We start from the raw sequence: 16,338 nt of genomic DNA, 5'->3' as shown, positions 1-16,338 counted from the left end.
GATTTTAGCCCCAGAGACTACAGGCCACATACTTCCTGCAAAATTTGGCCCACTGCTTGTTTCTGGAGAGGGAAATGGCAGCCCACTCTAGTGTTTTGCTGGGAAAGTCCCATGGACAGAGGAGCCTGGCAGGCTATAGTCCATGGGGTCTCAAAGGGTCGGACCCAACTGAGTGACTGAGCACACACGCACGCTTGTTTTTATAAAGTTTTATTGGCACATATTACACCAGGCGTTTAATTCTTGTCTGTGGCTGTTTATTGCCCTGCATTATCAGCAATGAGTAGATACAAAAGAGCCTTTGCAACCCACAAAGTCAAAAATATTTCCCACCTCGCCCTTTTAGAAACAGTTTGCCAACCTCTACTTAGTTCACTTATCTAAGAATCTCCTCAGACTGAGAACAATAGTTATGATTATGTGAGGTTCTTGGAAAAAGAGAATTGATAACTCAGCAGTCCTAGATGAGTCCTGGGTAATTCAAAATAGGAAAAACGTTTGCTCTTTTGTCCAATGTGAGTATTTCAGTAGACTGGTCAATTCCCACCTTTGTATTTTTAGTTGAAATAGTTAGACAAGAGTTCCTGGACTTGGGTTTCTGGATGTATCTATTGCAAGTGAATGCTTCTTGCCCATATAACTTAAGTAGATTTTTAACCCACCGATTGAGTTTGTATCTTTGAAGCAAGCCTGTCTCTTATACTTTTATTACTTTTCTGTTTATAAAAGTGGTATAAGTAAAAAAAAAAAAAAGAATTAGAAAATGTACACATAGAGAAGAAAAAAGAAAAACTGCCTTAATTCTATCACTGGATTCCCTCTCAATCATGTATGATATTATATATGTGATTTTCTTTCACAAAGTCAGAAACATACACCTACTGTTTTGCAATATGTTTCAAAAAGTTAACATATATAACATTATAAAACATTTATATCATTAACTCATATCATTAAGTATTCTTTTTTAACAGTTTCTCATTATTGTTTAGTATTTTCACATGTGTATTTCATGATTTACTTAATTCCTTATGGAAGTCCATTTTGATTGTTTCTGAGGGCTTACCTGGTGGCTCAGATGGTAAAGAATCTGCCTACAATGCAGATTCTTTGGTCAGGAAGATCCCTGGGTCGGGAAGATCTCTTGGAGAAGGAAATAGCAACCTACTCCAGTATTCTTGCCTGGAGAATCCCACGGACAGAGGTACCTGGTAGGCATGGGGTCAGAAAGAGCCAGACACGACTGAGCGACTAACCCTCTTGATTGTTTCTAGTTGTTCGCTGTATTAAAAAATGACATTACATTTCTCTCTGATTATTTCCTTGGGATAAATTCCTGGGGTTAGAATTGTTGGCTCAGAAAGTGTGAGCATTTCTGGGGCTTTCAGTTGACAATGCCAGTCTGCCCTCCTGGTATGAAAGGTATGAAAGCACCCAGGTTTCATAGTGTTGTATTTTTACTCAGAAGCTTTTGGGAGGTTGAAGGTTGGTTTAGGTGACCTTAACTTCAGCCCTAGTTTGCTGAACGCTGATGCTAAGTGACTGTTTCATTGGCTTCTGTCCCTTGCAGGTTCCCCCTCCCAAGCCACCCCGCCAGCAAGGAGGCTGGACAGACGACTCCATGAAAGTTTCCAAGTGAGTGCCAGCAGCTCAGGGTTGTGGGGTGGAATGGGGGACATTGCAGTCCTGTATTCTTCTGTTTTTTTAATAACAGCTCTGTTGAGATGTAATTCATATACCTGACAATTCACCCATTGGAAATGTACAGTTGAGTCATTCTTAGCATATTCAGAGTTGTATTATCATCACCACAATCACTTTTAGGCCATATTTATTACCACCCCTTCTTACCCCATACCCATTATCAGTCACTGCCCTTATCCCCCCAAGCTCCCCTGCCCTAGACAACGACCAACCTGTTTTCTGACTCTCTGATTTGCCATTTTTGGACATTTCGTGTAAATGGAATCGTATACCATAAGTCTACTGCATACCGGCGAGTTCCGTCCTAAGAGCTTGTTCAGAAGTCCAAAAGAGTTAGCCTAGGTACGCCCCTAACACAGTCAGCTGTATAGTACTGTGCTGTAACAGGCTTATAACACTTTTCACACAAATAATGTGTACATAAAAAACAAACACAAAAACTAAAACATTTTTAATCTTACAATATAGTACCTTGAAAAGTACAGTAATACAGTTCAGCAGCTGGCATACAGGGACTGGCACGCATGTTTGCATCTCTGAAAGTCTACAACCTGAAGGTTCGTATGTTGGGGACTTACTGTATTATGTGGTCCTTTATGAGTGACTTCTTTCACTTGGCATAATGTTTTAAAAGTTCATCCATATTTTAACATTCGGTGTTCTTCTTTAAGTTACTTTTCTAAACAGATTGGAATTGCCTGTTGGTTACTGCTGGATTACAAATCATTTTGGTCTTCAGTTCCCTTGTACTAAGTCTTAGATGAATGGTAAACCAATACATATATATATTTACTGCACTTGGCCAACAATAAAGTTTAACTAAAGATAAACTCAGGAGAGGAATTTCCTTTTCTCAAAGAATAGGTATTACTTTTGTTCTGAATTTCTTTCAGCAATTGTTGCCTTGAAAATAGCATTATTAAAAATATTTTTTTCCAGTATTCCCCTCTTCCTCCTCTGTTCCTCTCCCCACCTCTAAACATAGACACACACACACCACACATATGCTTTCTTCTCTCCTGAAGCATTTGAAAACAAGATGCAGTCATCATATTTAATCTCTGAATACTCTTGTATGAATCCCTATTAAGGACATTCTCCAAATAATCACCGTATAATTGTCACATCTAAAAAATTTCATAATGATTTAATAATATTTAAAATATAGTTTGAATTTCCCCAGTTGTCTCCAAAGTGTCTTCTGTAGTTCCAGGATCCAATCAGAGTTCATATATTGTGTTGGTAGTTCTATCTCTTTATAGGATGTTTTACTCTCTAAAATATTTCCAGCTCCCCTTCCCTGCTACCACACCTTCACCCAATATAATTGACTTTTTTGAGGAATCCAGGTCAGTTGTAGAATGTCTCACACTCTGGACTTTGCTGATTGATTCTTCATGATTCAAATTAAAGGTTCTTGGCAAGAACAGATGATACTGTATACTTTTTATTGTCTCAAAATGGTATACAAAAATATACTCAGAGATATCCTACTCCCATCCTTATTCCTTCTACCTCATTTCTATCCATCTCCTACGGGTAACTTCTTTATTAGTTTCTGGTTTATCCTTCCTATACTTCTTTTTGTAAAAATAATAAGTGTATATATAAAATTTTTAATGTATCCTTATTTGTTTGTATATACTAAGACTTAGGAAACTGTGGCCCACAGGCCAGCCATCTGCTTTTTATGCAATTTTTAAAGGTTTCTTTCCATTATAGTTATTATAGAATATTGACTATATGCCACTGTGTTGTGTAATACATCCTTGAATCTGTCTTAAACCCAATAGTTTTTACCTCCCATTCCCCTACCCTATGTTGCCCTTCCTCACCACCATTCCCCACTGGTAACCACTAGTTTGTTCTCTGTGAGTCTGGTTCTTTTTTGTTATATTCACTAGTTTGTTGTATTTTTTTTAGATTCCACATATAAGTGAAATCATACAGTATTTGTCTTTCTCTGCCTGACTTATTTCACTTAGTATAATGTCCTACAAGTCCATCTATGTTGCTACAAATGACAAAATTTTGTTCTTTTTGTGACTGAGTAGTATTCCATTCTGTACATCTGTATGTGTACACCATTTCTTCTTAATCCATTCACTTTGTTGATGGACGTTTAGGTTGCTTCCATATTTTGGCAATTGTAAATAATACTGCTTTGAACACTGGGGTGCATGTATCTTTCCAAATTGGTGTTTCTGTTTTTTGAGTATATACCCAGGAGTGTAGTTGCTGGGTCATATGGTAGTTCCATTTTTAGTTTTTTTAAGAAACCTTCAAAATTTCCCACAGTGCCTGCACCAATTTATATTCCCACCAACAGTGTATAAGGGTTTCCTTTTCTCCACATCCTTACTAACATTTGTTGTTTGTGTTCCCTTTTTTTTTTTTTTGATGATAGCCATTCTGACAGGTATGAGATGGTATCTCATTATGGTTTTGATTTGCATTTCCCTGATAGTTAGTGATATCTAGCATCTTTTGATGTGCCTGTTGGCCATCTGCATTTCCTCTTTGAAAAAAATATCTGTTCAGTTCTTCCACCCATTTTTTAATTGAGTTGTTTGGTGGTTTTTTTTTTTTATGTTGAGTTATATGAGCTGTTTATATGTGATGTATATTAACTGCTTATTGGTCCTGTAATTTGCAAATATTTCCTCCCATTCAGTATGTTGTCTTTTCATTTTATTTATGGTCTCCTTTTCTGTGCAAGAACTTTTAAGTTTAATTAGGTCCCATTTTGTTTATTTTTGCTTTTCTTTCCTTTGCTTTAGGAGATCCAAAAAAAAGCATTGCTGCAATTTGTGTCAGAGTGTTCTGCCTATGTTTTCCTCAGTGAGTTTTATAGTAGCCAGTCTTACATTCCTGTCTTTAATCCATTTTGACTTTATTTTTGTATATGGTATTAGAGAATGTTGTAATTTCATTCTTTCACACGTAGCTGTCGAGTTTTCCCATCACCATTTGTTGAAGAAATTGGCTTTTCTCCATTGTATATTTGTGCATCCCTCACCAAAGGTCAGTTGACCATAAGTGCACAGCCGCCTGTTTTTATAGATCACGTTTTCTGGGAACATGACGACATTATAAACCTACATTTTATCTGTTTATTTTTAATTGAAGTATAGTTGATTCGCAGTGTTGTGTTAATTACTGCTTACAGCAAAGTGACTCAGTTTTACATGTATACACACTTCTTTTTCATATTCTTTTCCATATAATTTATCCCCAGATACTGAATATAGTGCCCTGTGCTGTACGGTAGGACCTTGTTGTTTATCCATTGTGTGTACCGGTCTGATAATCCCAAACTCCCACTGCACCCCCCTCCCACCTCCTGCCCCCTTGGCAACTACCAATTTAGTTTTTATGTCCCTGATTCTCTTTCCATTTCATAGATAGGTTCATTTGAGTCATATTTTAGATTCTGCATGTAAGTGACACCATATGATATTTGTCTTTCTTTTTCTAACTTCACTTCACATGATCATCTTCAGTTACAGCCATGTTGCTACAAATGGCATTATTTCATTCTTTTTATGGCTGAGTAATGTTCCATCGTACGTAAGTACCACCTCTTCTTTATCCATTTCTCTGTTGATGGACATAGGTTGTTTCCATGTCTTGGCTATTGTGAATGGTGCTGCTATGTATCTTTTTGAATTATACTTTGGTCTGTGTGTATGCCCAGGAGTAGGATTGCTGGATCACATGGTAATTCTGTTTTTAGTTTTTTGAGGAACCTCCATACTGCTTTCTGCATTCCCACCAACAGTGTCAGAGAGTTCCCTATTCCCCACACCCTTTCCAGCACTTGTTATTTGTAGACTTTTTAATGATGGCCATTCTCACCATCTGGCCTCCCTGTAGTTTTGATTTGCATTTCTCTAATAATTAGCGATGTTCAGCATCTTTTCATGTGCCTACTGGCCATCTGTTTGTCTTCTTTGGAGAAATGTCTATTTAGGTCTTCTACCCATCTTTTGATTGGGTTGTTTGTTTTTTTATTGTTGAGTTATGTGAGCTGTTTGTATATTTTGGAAATTAAGCCCATGTCGGTCACATTGTTTGCAAATATCTTCTTCCATTTGTGGGTTGTCTTTTCATTTTAGTTATGGTTTCCTTTACTGTGCAAAAGCTTGTAAGTAGATAAGTCCCCCCCCTTTTTTAAATTGCATTGGGAGACTGACATAAGAGGACACTGATATGTAAATCTACATTTTAAAAATTAGATCTGTCGTCTATGTGAAATTAATCCTGAGGTGTGGATATATGGGGTGTGGATCCAGTTTTTTCTTTTTTCTAAATGACTTTTGTCCCAGCATCATTTATTTGAAAATTCATCCTTTCCCACCTTCTCCGTAGTCTGCTTCTGTGTATGTGCCTGGGTCTACTTCTGGACTCATGATTCTGTTCCAGTGGTCTTTCTATTCACATATCATTAAGTACCACACTGTTCCTTGCTGAACATAACACTCCTTTTTCATGTTAACCAATTACAAGAAGAGGAGTGAGAAGTTCTAGTGAGAAGCTACTAAGTTATTGAGGGATTCTTGTGTTTGTATTATCTGGAATTTGTTTTGAAATATGGAAATGAGACAAATCCTATATCTGCTTCTTAGAGGGAAAAAAAAAAGGGAATCTCATGTTATGTCCTCAATGAATATATTAAAGATTTTTCCAGATCAGATCAGTTTCTCCTGGGAGGGAGGCGCTTTTCCATTTCCCATGTTACTTTTCAAGGGATTTCCTTGTTTGGCTTCCTTGGTCCACGACCCAGTCCTGACCGCTCAATGGCAGTGTGACCAGGGCTTATCCACCAGCCTCCTCTTCTCTGTCAGCGCTCACTCTTGGCATAATCCCTGTTCAGTCCTGGGTGTTCTCCCATCACCTGCACACTGATGACGCTTGCGCAGAGTGTGTACCTCTAGCCCAGTCCTTCCACTGAGCATCTAGCTTTCTACTTGAATGTGCAACTCAATCCTAACGTATCCGAATTGGTCCTCTTAATTTCTGCCCCTTCTGCCCCTTCCACCCTCTCCCCTAGCCTGCACCTCCCCAAGCCCCCTCAGGTCTCCATAAATGGGCTCCACCTTCCCTTTCACTCAGACTCTGAACTTTGGGATCATGCTGGACCCTTCGGTCTCCACTCAGGTTCAGTACGTCAGCAAACCATGTTCATTCTACCCTTGAAGCACACCTGTTTTCTGCACTGCCAGCATAATTCCTGGCACTGACTTGAGCCAGGCCCTCCTCCCTGCCTACCTCTGCCTCCTTCAGTCTCAACTGCAGGAGCCAGAATGACCTCTTTACAGCATAGGTGAGGTCATTTCACTTTTAACAGCTCAGAACCCTCCAGGGGCATCTCCCCCAAAAAGTAAACTGCACAGTCTTTACCATGGCTTCCCAGGCTCCACGTGACCTCACTGTCTATAGCACCCTTCATCACTCTTCCCCACCTCCTGCTGGGAGAGTCACTACCTGACATATGTCCATTACACATGTGTATGGTGTGTGTGTATGTTATTACTTAGTCGTGTGTTGCTGAGACTCTTTGCTGCCCCATGGACTGTTAGCCTGCCAGGTTCTTCTGTCCATGGAATTCTCCAGGCAGAAATGGAGTGGGTAGACATTCCTTTCTCCAGGGTATCTTCCCAACCTAGGTATAGAACCCAGATCTCCCGCATTGCAGGCAGATTCATTACCATCTGAGCCACCAGGGAAGCCCATACATGTGTAAACACACATACATGTATTGTCTTTTTCTCTCTACTGTCTTGTTAGCTCTGTGAGAGGAGGCATATGCTTGATCACATACCCCCAGTTCCCTCAAACAGTGCCAGTCCATAATAAGCTCTCAGTGACTATTTATTGAACACATGAATGATGAGATCAGTAGTTCTGGTGGGTCACTTACTGTGTCAGTGTGGGACTAGAACTCTGGAAACTGGCAGATCTATTGGGGAGGTGATATTCTGTATGAAGAGCCTGAACTAAGGCAGTGGTGTGAGCGTGGACAGGAAGGAGATTTGGAGACATTTTGGAGAAAGAGTTAACAGAAGTGCCATTGGTTGGATACAGGGCAGAAGGCAGGGTTCAAGGTCATTGCAAGGTGCCTGATCTCGGTGACTGCTTGGTAGTGTTGCCATCAGATGAGGAAGGCAGAAAGAGAGACTTGACTTGGGAGCTGGTGGCAAAGACTACAGATCATTTCCTCGGTGTAGAGTCTAGGAGAGAGGTTGAAAAGCAGTTGCAATTTGAGCCATCTGTACAAATAGAAGACAAAGACAGAGCCTTGGATTTGGCTGTTTGGAGATTACTAGGGGCCTTTGAGAAAGTGATTACAGTGATTTGTGTTGGGGCCAGAGTCAGTTAAAGCGTGTGGAAGAGGAAGGTGGAAGTGAAGGGGTGGGAACAGTGGTACAGGCTCCTACTCTGAGAAGGAGCGGACACAGGTGGGACAGTATTTGGAAGGAGGAGTCTGTGTTGAGCCTCGTGTGTGTAATACCTGGCAAAGAGTGATTACAGATGAAAGGGAGGTGGTGTGAAGAAGTAGCATCCTGAGGGATGGGATAAAACGTTCCAAGAAAGACTAACTAATCTTGGACAGGAAGAGGCAGGGACATTTTTTCCTTCAGGACAAGAAGGGGTTTGGAAAGGCCTGTAAGTTATCAAGAAAGGCTGAGAGAAGTAGGGAATTGGGGGGTATTTCATTTTGAAATGACATCTTTTTTTTTTTTTTCCTTCTTTTTTTCAAAGTGGGAGGGCAAACTTGAGTGTTGAACTTGTTCAAGCAAAGGAGAGCTGGCATCTGGAGCCTAGTAGAACAGATTTGAAGCAGAAAGAGGAAGGGGGATCAGCTGGCTGTAAGAGAGGCAGTTGTTGGGCTGCATTGAGGGTCTGCCCCATGAAGCTGAAAACATGAACTCCTGCTATTTGCAGGCGCCCCAGGCAGTCCAGAGTGTCAGCAGGCTTTCTGCCCCGCAAGAACTTGGGTTCCAGTTGGGAAGATGAGGCATTTTCATGCACAAAAAATCAGGATCGCCTGGAGCACATCGTAAGTGAGAAACTAATGGAGTGGCCCAACGTCAATGATGTGACGTCAGAGGAGAGTGATCACGGTGGTCAGGGAGCCCCTTGAAGAGGAGCTGGGGTCAAGCTGGGGGAATTCTGGTGGGCAAAGAGGATCATGAGGAAAGGTTTTGGTTCAAGGATTAGTGTAGGTGTAAGTGTTGGGGGTGGGGAGCAGTTACCATATTGTCAGTCTGGTTAGAGCAGAGAAGTCACACTAAAAATAGTGTCCCCTTAAATTCTTTGGAGATGTGCTAGGCACCTGTCTCAGTCAGTTCAGGCTTCTACAACAGTCTTATAATCAGGGTGGCTTAAACAGCAAACATTTATTTCTCACAGTGCTGGAGGCTGGAATTCTGAGATCTGGATGCTAGCATGGCCTTCCTTGGTGCATGCATGCACAGAGATCTCCCGTGTCTTCCTCATTTTATGAGGGCACTAATCCCATCATGGGGGATCCACCCTCATGACCTCATCTAACCCTAATTAGTTCCCAAAGGCCCCACCTACAAACACCGTTGAATTGGGGATTAGGGTTTCAACGTTTGAATTTGGGGGGCCATAAACATTCAGTCCATAGCTGCACCTTACCTGTGCATTACACCAACCGTATTTGGTAGATTCTAGTTTTTAACGTATCCCAGTACAAGAGCAGGGGGAGAAGGAAGGTAAGGCTTAGAGAGGTCTGCGTTGTCCCCAGTGGGAAATAGGAAAGCTGCTTACTGAGAGGCTTGCAGCCCACAGCCACAGGGGTGTGAATTTCTGGGATACCTTTGTTTTGTTTGCATAAACCTGTTCAAGCTAGAGACCAGGGCATGTGTCGCCCACCTCCCTGGCCAGAGCTGTTGGCTACTGGAACCCAAATACTCACCCCTCAGCCACTTAGGAAAAGGCTGTATTCAGGAATAGCCTGGGACCTGGAATCACTGCCTGCTCCCTCTCCCAGCACCCCAGATGTAGCTATACCAAAGAATTCATCTTGGAGCCAGGCTGGCCTTGGCTCTGAAGTTGTCCGGGGTGGGGCGCTTAGGGTACTCCGTGGGGAATAGAGCCGAATGAGAGTCAGCCAGACTTGGGAAAGAGAGGAAGGAAAAGTAGTCTGATTAAGTTTTGTCTCAAAGTGTCTGTTTTTGGGTTTGTCCCTGCATTGATCTGCAAGGGAATGAGGCAAGTAATGGCCCCTCGGGGACTTTCAGGACTTTGCTCTCAATGTCAGCCGTCATTTTCAATCACCCTCTCCCTCCCAGCCATTAATTTTGGCCCAGGATCATGGGGACTTGTCCATCTATCACTCCTAATTGACACTAAATGATCTGTCAGTTTATTGATGAACGGCAGGAGTGGAATTGTCACAATATATTTTACTTTCTAACAACTCCTCCTGACAATTTTACCTTGTCCATCTCACTCTCCTCACATAAATCTCCATTGGCCGCTCATTCCTTCTCATGGGCCGTTCTGGTGCCAGCCACTTCCACACCATCTGCACGCGTCAAGGACATCAAGATGGCGGTAGAACAGCCCGTGTGCTGGTCCTGAGGTTGCCCCCTTCCCTCCTCCTTCTCTTTCCCTCTTGCTTTTTTTTTTTTTTAATGGCATAGATGTTCCAAGAATACTAAAGGGCTTCTGTCCTCTCCCTCGGTGTCATTGCCATACCGGAGTCTCTTTACCTTCTTGTTAGCAGCGAGTAGTTAATTCTTATTAGGCTACCAAAGTGTGAAAGGCAAAAAATTCAGAGCTGCCAGGCTCCTAGATCTGTGAGCACAGTTGCAGACGTGTGTTTTGTCCTCTTTAAAGCAGCTCTGTTCCAGGCTGTCCATCCCCATAGAAGTCAGTTTCTTAGATGTCACCGCAGGTGGGTTAGCTGGAGCCTGCCCACTGGGGTGCTGTGTGCAGGATATAGGTGTCTGTCCTTGGGCCTTTGGGGCCCGGCTTAGAGCTGCCAAGGACCCTAAGCTGTCACCTGCGGCCACAAGCAGTCTCATCTGTCCAACTCCAATTTTCTATTCAGCTACTATTAAGTGCCCCCAAGTCTTTAAAGAGATGGGAAGGTGCTGGGCTAGATAGATATAAGGGTATATACTTACTTCATCTTAAGAAGGTGTACCTGTGGGTATGAAAAATCCTTTATCCTTTATGAGGCCAAGGATGAGCAGAGGCGCTTGACAACATATTAAAATGTCATTGCCCTCCTCCCTCCTTCCATTCCTGTTGAAGATAATTTTTGTTAACTGATAGGGACTGTTTTTGTTTATTAACCATCATTCCATTATCATGCCTATCAAAATTAATAATGGTTCCTTAATGTCATCTGATAGGCAGAGTATATTCACGAGCACTTCCATTGTCTTGATGTCTTTTTATAGTTGATTGTATAAAAGGGCAAATCAAGGTCCTCACCTGTATGTAGTCATTAGATGTCTTTAGTCTCTTTCATTCTGCAGCCATCCCCACCCCACACCCGCCTCTTTTTTTCTCCCACACCATTGATTTTTTTTTTTTTCCTTTGAGAAACTTGTCCTACAGGGTGTCTCACATTCTGGATTTGGCCTGTTGATTCCTAGTCGTGGTATCTGACTTCCTCCTCTGGCCCCCATGTTCCCAGTGAGGCTGGGAATTAGATCTAGGTCAGCTGATGGTTAGGCATAGACTCATCATCTGGCAGAAGCACTCTGGAAGTCATGTTGTGTACATCCTGCTGCATCTTGTCCATAGGCACAGGTATCCTAGGTCCCACTGTAAGTGAAGCTGTGACTGGTCCTTGCAGTCAGGGGCGCGACCTCCATGTTACATTGCCCACCAGACTCCCACCTACTGGTCAGAGCACCCACTGATGACTGTTGCCTTGAGCTGTGATTTCATTAACAGGTGTCATATGGTAATTTTCTAATTTTCACTCATGACAGAAATTCTTCCATAAAATACTTCCTCTCCAACTGTTTGGTTGCCTGAAATACAATTTATTATACCTGTCATCCTGCTTTTTCCCCTACTCCAGTCTTTTTAGTTTGAAAATTTTCAAATCTATAGAAAAGTTGCAAGAATAGTACAACAAAACATCCTTCCCATTGCTAATGTTTTACTGCACGTGGCTCTTTCCTCATTTTCTATTTTTTTAAATTTTTTTCTGAACTGTTTGAGAGCGGCAGCTGCCTTTGCATTTGCATTACTTAGTACTTGACATATACAGGTTCTCAGTACATATGTCATCATTGAGTCTTTTGGACATTTCTTACAGAGCTCCAGTAATTAAAAAGGGACCAGGTATCCTTGAGCCCTTGACCTTCAGAATTTTCATCAATAGATAAGACTTTGTTTAGCAGTATGGAGAATTTCTTTTCCACATGCTGCCCTGAGCCACAGAGATCCCAGAATTGGTATAACATGGCAGGGGTCCTGAGCGCCATGACTGAACATTTATCTAGCTCTCAATGAGGTTGGTCAGGTATCAGAGATGAGTGTCCAGTGTTGGATGAAATCAGATAAGGCCATAGCACATGATGAGATGGTTGAGAAGGGAAGTCTTAGTAGGTTATTGTACATCCGTTTCCAAAAGCTGTGCCCAGGGCTCGGGCGCTGTGTCCCTGTTACTGAGGCTTTCGGAGATGCCCATGCGAGCCCCTGCTTGAACCTCTGTCTTCGTCTTTGTCTTTACTGCTTCTGCCTTCACATGCGCTTTTCCTCCACATGGCTTCTGAGACACGACAGATTAAAAAAAGGTGGCTTCAGGGCCAAGCAACAAGATACCTTTTTAATGTACACCTTCCATTTGTTCGATCTGTGTGGGCTCCCAAAAAAGGAATTTCTTGCCTTGCTCTCAAGCTATGTTCAGAACCTGGATGGAAAGATGATAAAGGACGATCTAGTTAAGTTTTTTACTTTAATGAACTTAGAGAATTCACAGGGACTTTTTCGGCTTGCTGATTTTGTTTGTGTAGATCATTGAGAATTTCACTGCATTGTTTTTCGCTGTAAATCATTTATGTTCAGTCGGACCTGAAGATGAAATAGATACCAAAACTGCGTCCATTGAAATAACCAGTGAAAAACGTGTCCTCAGGAAGTGGGGAAGAGTGTGTGATTTGTTGAGCTCATTCTGTCCTTGGACTCTCTTGTCTTCAAACGCTTGTACTGTGTTGGTGGCTGGTAGGTAGGGGGCATGAAGGCAGGACTCCGCTGAACTGTCCTTTCCGACTCAGCCCCGAAGTGCGCACGGCCGTGAGGCACGCCGGCAGGTCACTCCCCGTGGGCAGAGGTGAAGGTGAGCATTGGTTCATCCTGCAGACATGTGGACAGAGTGCTATGCCTGGGCCAGCGCGTGCCCCCAGGTCCAGCTTTGGTAGACAGAACCCCTTTTTGTAATGAGGATATTCTGCCTTTTTGTGGAGTAAGGTCTGCTAAGCTGCTAAGTTGCTTCAGTCGTGTCCGACTCTGTGTGACCCCATAGACAGCAGCCCACCAGGCTCCCCCGTCCCTGGGATTCTCCAGGCAAGAACACTGGAGTGGGTTGCCATTTCCTTCTCCAGTGCATGAAAGTGAAAAGTGAAAGTGAAGTCACTCAGTTGTGTCCGACTCTTTGCGGCCCCATGGACTACAGCCCACCAGGCTCTTCCATCCGTGGGATTTTCCAGGCAAGAGTACTAGAGTGGGTTGCCATTGCCTTCTCCAGGAGTAAGGTCTATTTGACCTTAAAACTCAAATGTAGCTAAGTTGAGAAAGGTGGCTCATTTCATGAAGAGAACTGTGAGAGAGAGAAAGAGTAGGATGCAGAGACAACGCAGGTCCCTACGTTTTAGACATTGTATAACTGCACCCCATGTTTTGCGACATTAGAACTCTGAATTTTTCATTTTATTTTAAATACATTTTATTTTTTTCAACTCTTATTATTATTTTTATTTTATTATTAGAGTATAATTGCTTTGCAATGTTATGTTAGTTTCTGTTGTGTACAACAAAGTGAATCAACTATGTATATATATATATATATATATATATATACCCCCTCCCTCTTGAGCTGCCCTCCCACATCCCCACCCCAGCCTTCTGGATCGTCACCGAGCCCTGAGCGCAGCCCCCTGTCTGCACAGTAGCTTCCTGCTGGCTGTTCCACACATGACGGTGTGTATATGCCAGAGCTGCGCTCCCAGTTCGTCCCACACTCCCTGCTCCCTGCCCTATGTCCACAAGGCCACTCTGTACGTCTGTGTCTCTATTTCCGCCCTGCAAGGAGGTTCATCTGTGCCATTTTTCTAGATTCCCTGTATTTAAAAGATCATGGTATAGAATTCAAAAGATTAAAGAGACTGGGATCGTGAAATTTGCTAAGACAGTAGATCTTAAATATTCCCACTACACACGCACACAAATGGTAACTGCGTGAGAAGATGGATGTATTGATTGTGATCAACACTGTACTCCTTAAATATATATAATCTCAGTCAATTATGCCTCATTAAAGCTTAAAAAAAAAAAGGCTGGGATATAAAAGGAAAGTTTTTTTCTCTGTTTTTTGTGCCCCCAGATACTCAGATTTCCCTTCCTGTGTCAACCACTGTTCACTAGCTTTATTGAGTTTCCTGCCAAAGATACTCTGTGCTTTTACAAAAAATATAAGTTAATGTGTTCTATAACTACGCTCCCCCCCCCCCTCACCAATAAACGGTAGTGTGTCTATTCTGCATTTTTCTTTTATCATATAGCAGTCTTTCTTGGTGATCTTTTGGAATCTCAATACAGAGTAGAACTGCCTCATTTTTAAGGGCTACACAGTACTCCAAAATTTCCTATCTCGATAAAAGTAATCATGAGCAGACAATAGATATGATATTTTCCCGGGCTGTAAAAGTAGACTGGCAGAGTTTATTCATGTAATAGCTGTAACATGACTCTTTAGAAAATATCAAAGGCTTCAGATATGATACATATAAATTCCATGGGCTGGAGAACAAATAGGAAGCCCATCAATGTTTTTTTAATTGAAGATTGAGAGAGGGGCATTTTCATGCATTGCCATTTGGATCCATAAAAGTGATGTTCTGTGTTATATTCATTGCAGTTTAGGGGCCTAGATGGCTCATCTAGTGTCACAGAACCCAGTTTACTTATGCAAATGACTAAATATGAAATAATTGGAATCTTGCAATTCTGTCAAGTGCCTCCCAGTTGAAGGTGATAGCAGTCTGTTCCTGTAAGCCCCACGTGGAGTAGCATTTGGATACTTCCCTCCCCACTCTGAAAGGTGGAGCAGTCTTTCTGACAGGCAGCCCTGCTCAGGCCCTCCCTGGAGCAGAGGTGAGCGCCTGATGCCCAGGGAGGTGGGGAGGGTGCACCCAGTGACTTGAGATGGGCCTGCTGCCTATGCTTGTGCACCAGGAGGGGACAGCTGAGGCCGGAGGCTACACGGTGCCCAGGAGTTGTGTTTCTAGAGCCCACGCCAGCAGTCCTGCTTCCCAGTTGCCTGTGGGAGACCTGTTGGAAAGGATGCCTAAGACTGCAAAGTAACAGGCTCCAATCCCCACCCTGCCCAGAGCCTGTACCCAGCTTCTCTTCAGGCCTGCAGCTTTTCTTGACGAGTTAAACTACCCTTGAGTTTTATCTTTATGATTGAAAGCCAGGAGTGATTCTAGAGTAGGTTCTTGGCATGTCCTGTGAAGGCTTTGACTTTTAGTCCTTTGCAGTTTCTAGTTTTGCAGAGGTGCAAATTCTCATGTGACCAGAGCTGGGAACCAAGGGTAGGATCATAGAAGATGGAGTCTCTGAGGTTCGGGAAGGGATTGACAGGCCCACAGAGGGGTCCCTTAATTAACAGTAGCCGAAAAAGCACAGCGTCCATGGAATGTTCCTGTGTCTCTCTGGATTATCACTTAGTGCAGAGATCTTGAAACTAGAAGGTTCTGTCCAAATCCTTTCAGATTCTGGTGCCTCTACAATTGCTGCCCTGGGTCTGACTGAACTCCTTCCACTGCTGGGGGATTCAGTGGAAACATTTATATTTTTTAAAAGTCTTTTGTAGTTATATAAGCAAACCAAGGACACTTTAATGATATAAAAAATTCAAACAAGACATGAAGCTAAATTTGCCTGAAACTACCATTTCCTCCAATCCTAGTCATCTCTCTAGAAGTAGCTACTCATAACAGTTCATTGGTATCTTTTACCAACAATAGATATATAATTTTGCACAATAGATACACCTTCAAAAGTGTATATATGTATATATATGTAGTTGTCCCTTGGGATCCAAGGGGGACTGCTTCCAGGACACCTGTAGGTATAAAAATCATCAGTGTTTAAATCCCTTATATCACATGGTATATGTGGTATTTGCATATAACCTACACACATCCTCCCATGTACTTTAAATGATCTCTGCATTACTTATGATTCTTAATACGATATAAATGCTATTTAAATAGTTGTAAATACAATGTAAATGCTATGTAAAGAGTTGGCAGGGTGTGGCAAGTTAAAGTTTTGCTTTTTAAGATTTTTTTTTTTTCCTTCATATATTTTCAATCCATGGTTGGTTAAATCCACAGATGCAGAACCCATGGA

At 42.2% G+C, this 16,338-nt stretch overlaps 1 protein-coding gene across 1 annotated transcript in view; it reads left to right on the top strand.

Moving 5' to 3' along the window:
* The window catches only part of IFT43 (intraflagellar transport 43), a 108,034-nt gene that overhangs the window by 42,485 nt on the left and 49,211 nt on the right, over positions 1 to 16,338 (top strand). Inside the window, exon 3 of the mRNA XM_043920841.1 lies at positions 1,571 to 1,635. Coding sequence (XP_043776776.1) covers positions 1,571 to 1,635 — 65 coding nt within the window. The remainder of the gene's footprint in view (positions 1 to 1,570; positions 1,636 to 16,338) is intronic.

This window comes from Cervus elaphus, chromosome 12, assembly GCF_910594005.1.
Source record: "Cervus elaphus chromosome 12, mCerEla1.1, whole genome shotgun sequence".
Classification (NCBI taxonomy): Eukaryota; Metazoa; Chordata; class Mammalia; order Artiodactyla; family Cervidae; genus Cervus; species Cervus elaphus.
The sequence above is the reverse complement of the archived record's forward strand: the minus strand, read 5'-3'. Positions and strand labels throughout refer to the sequence as shown.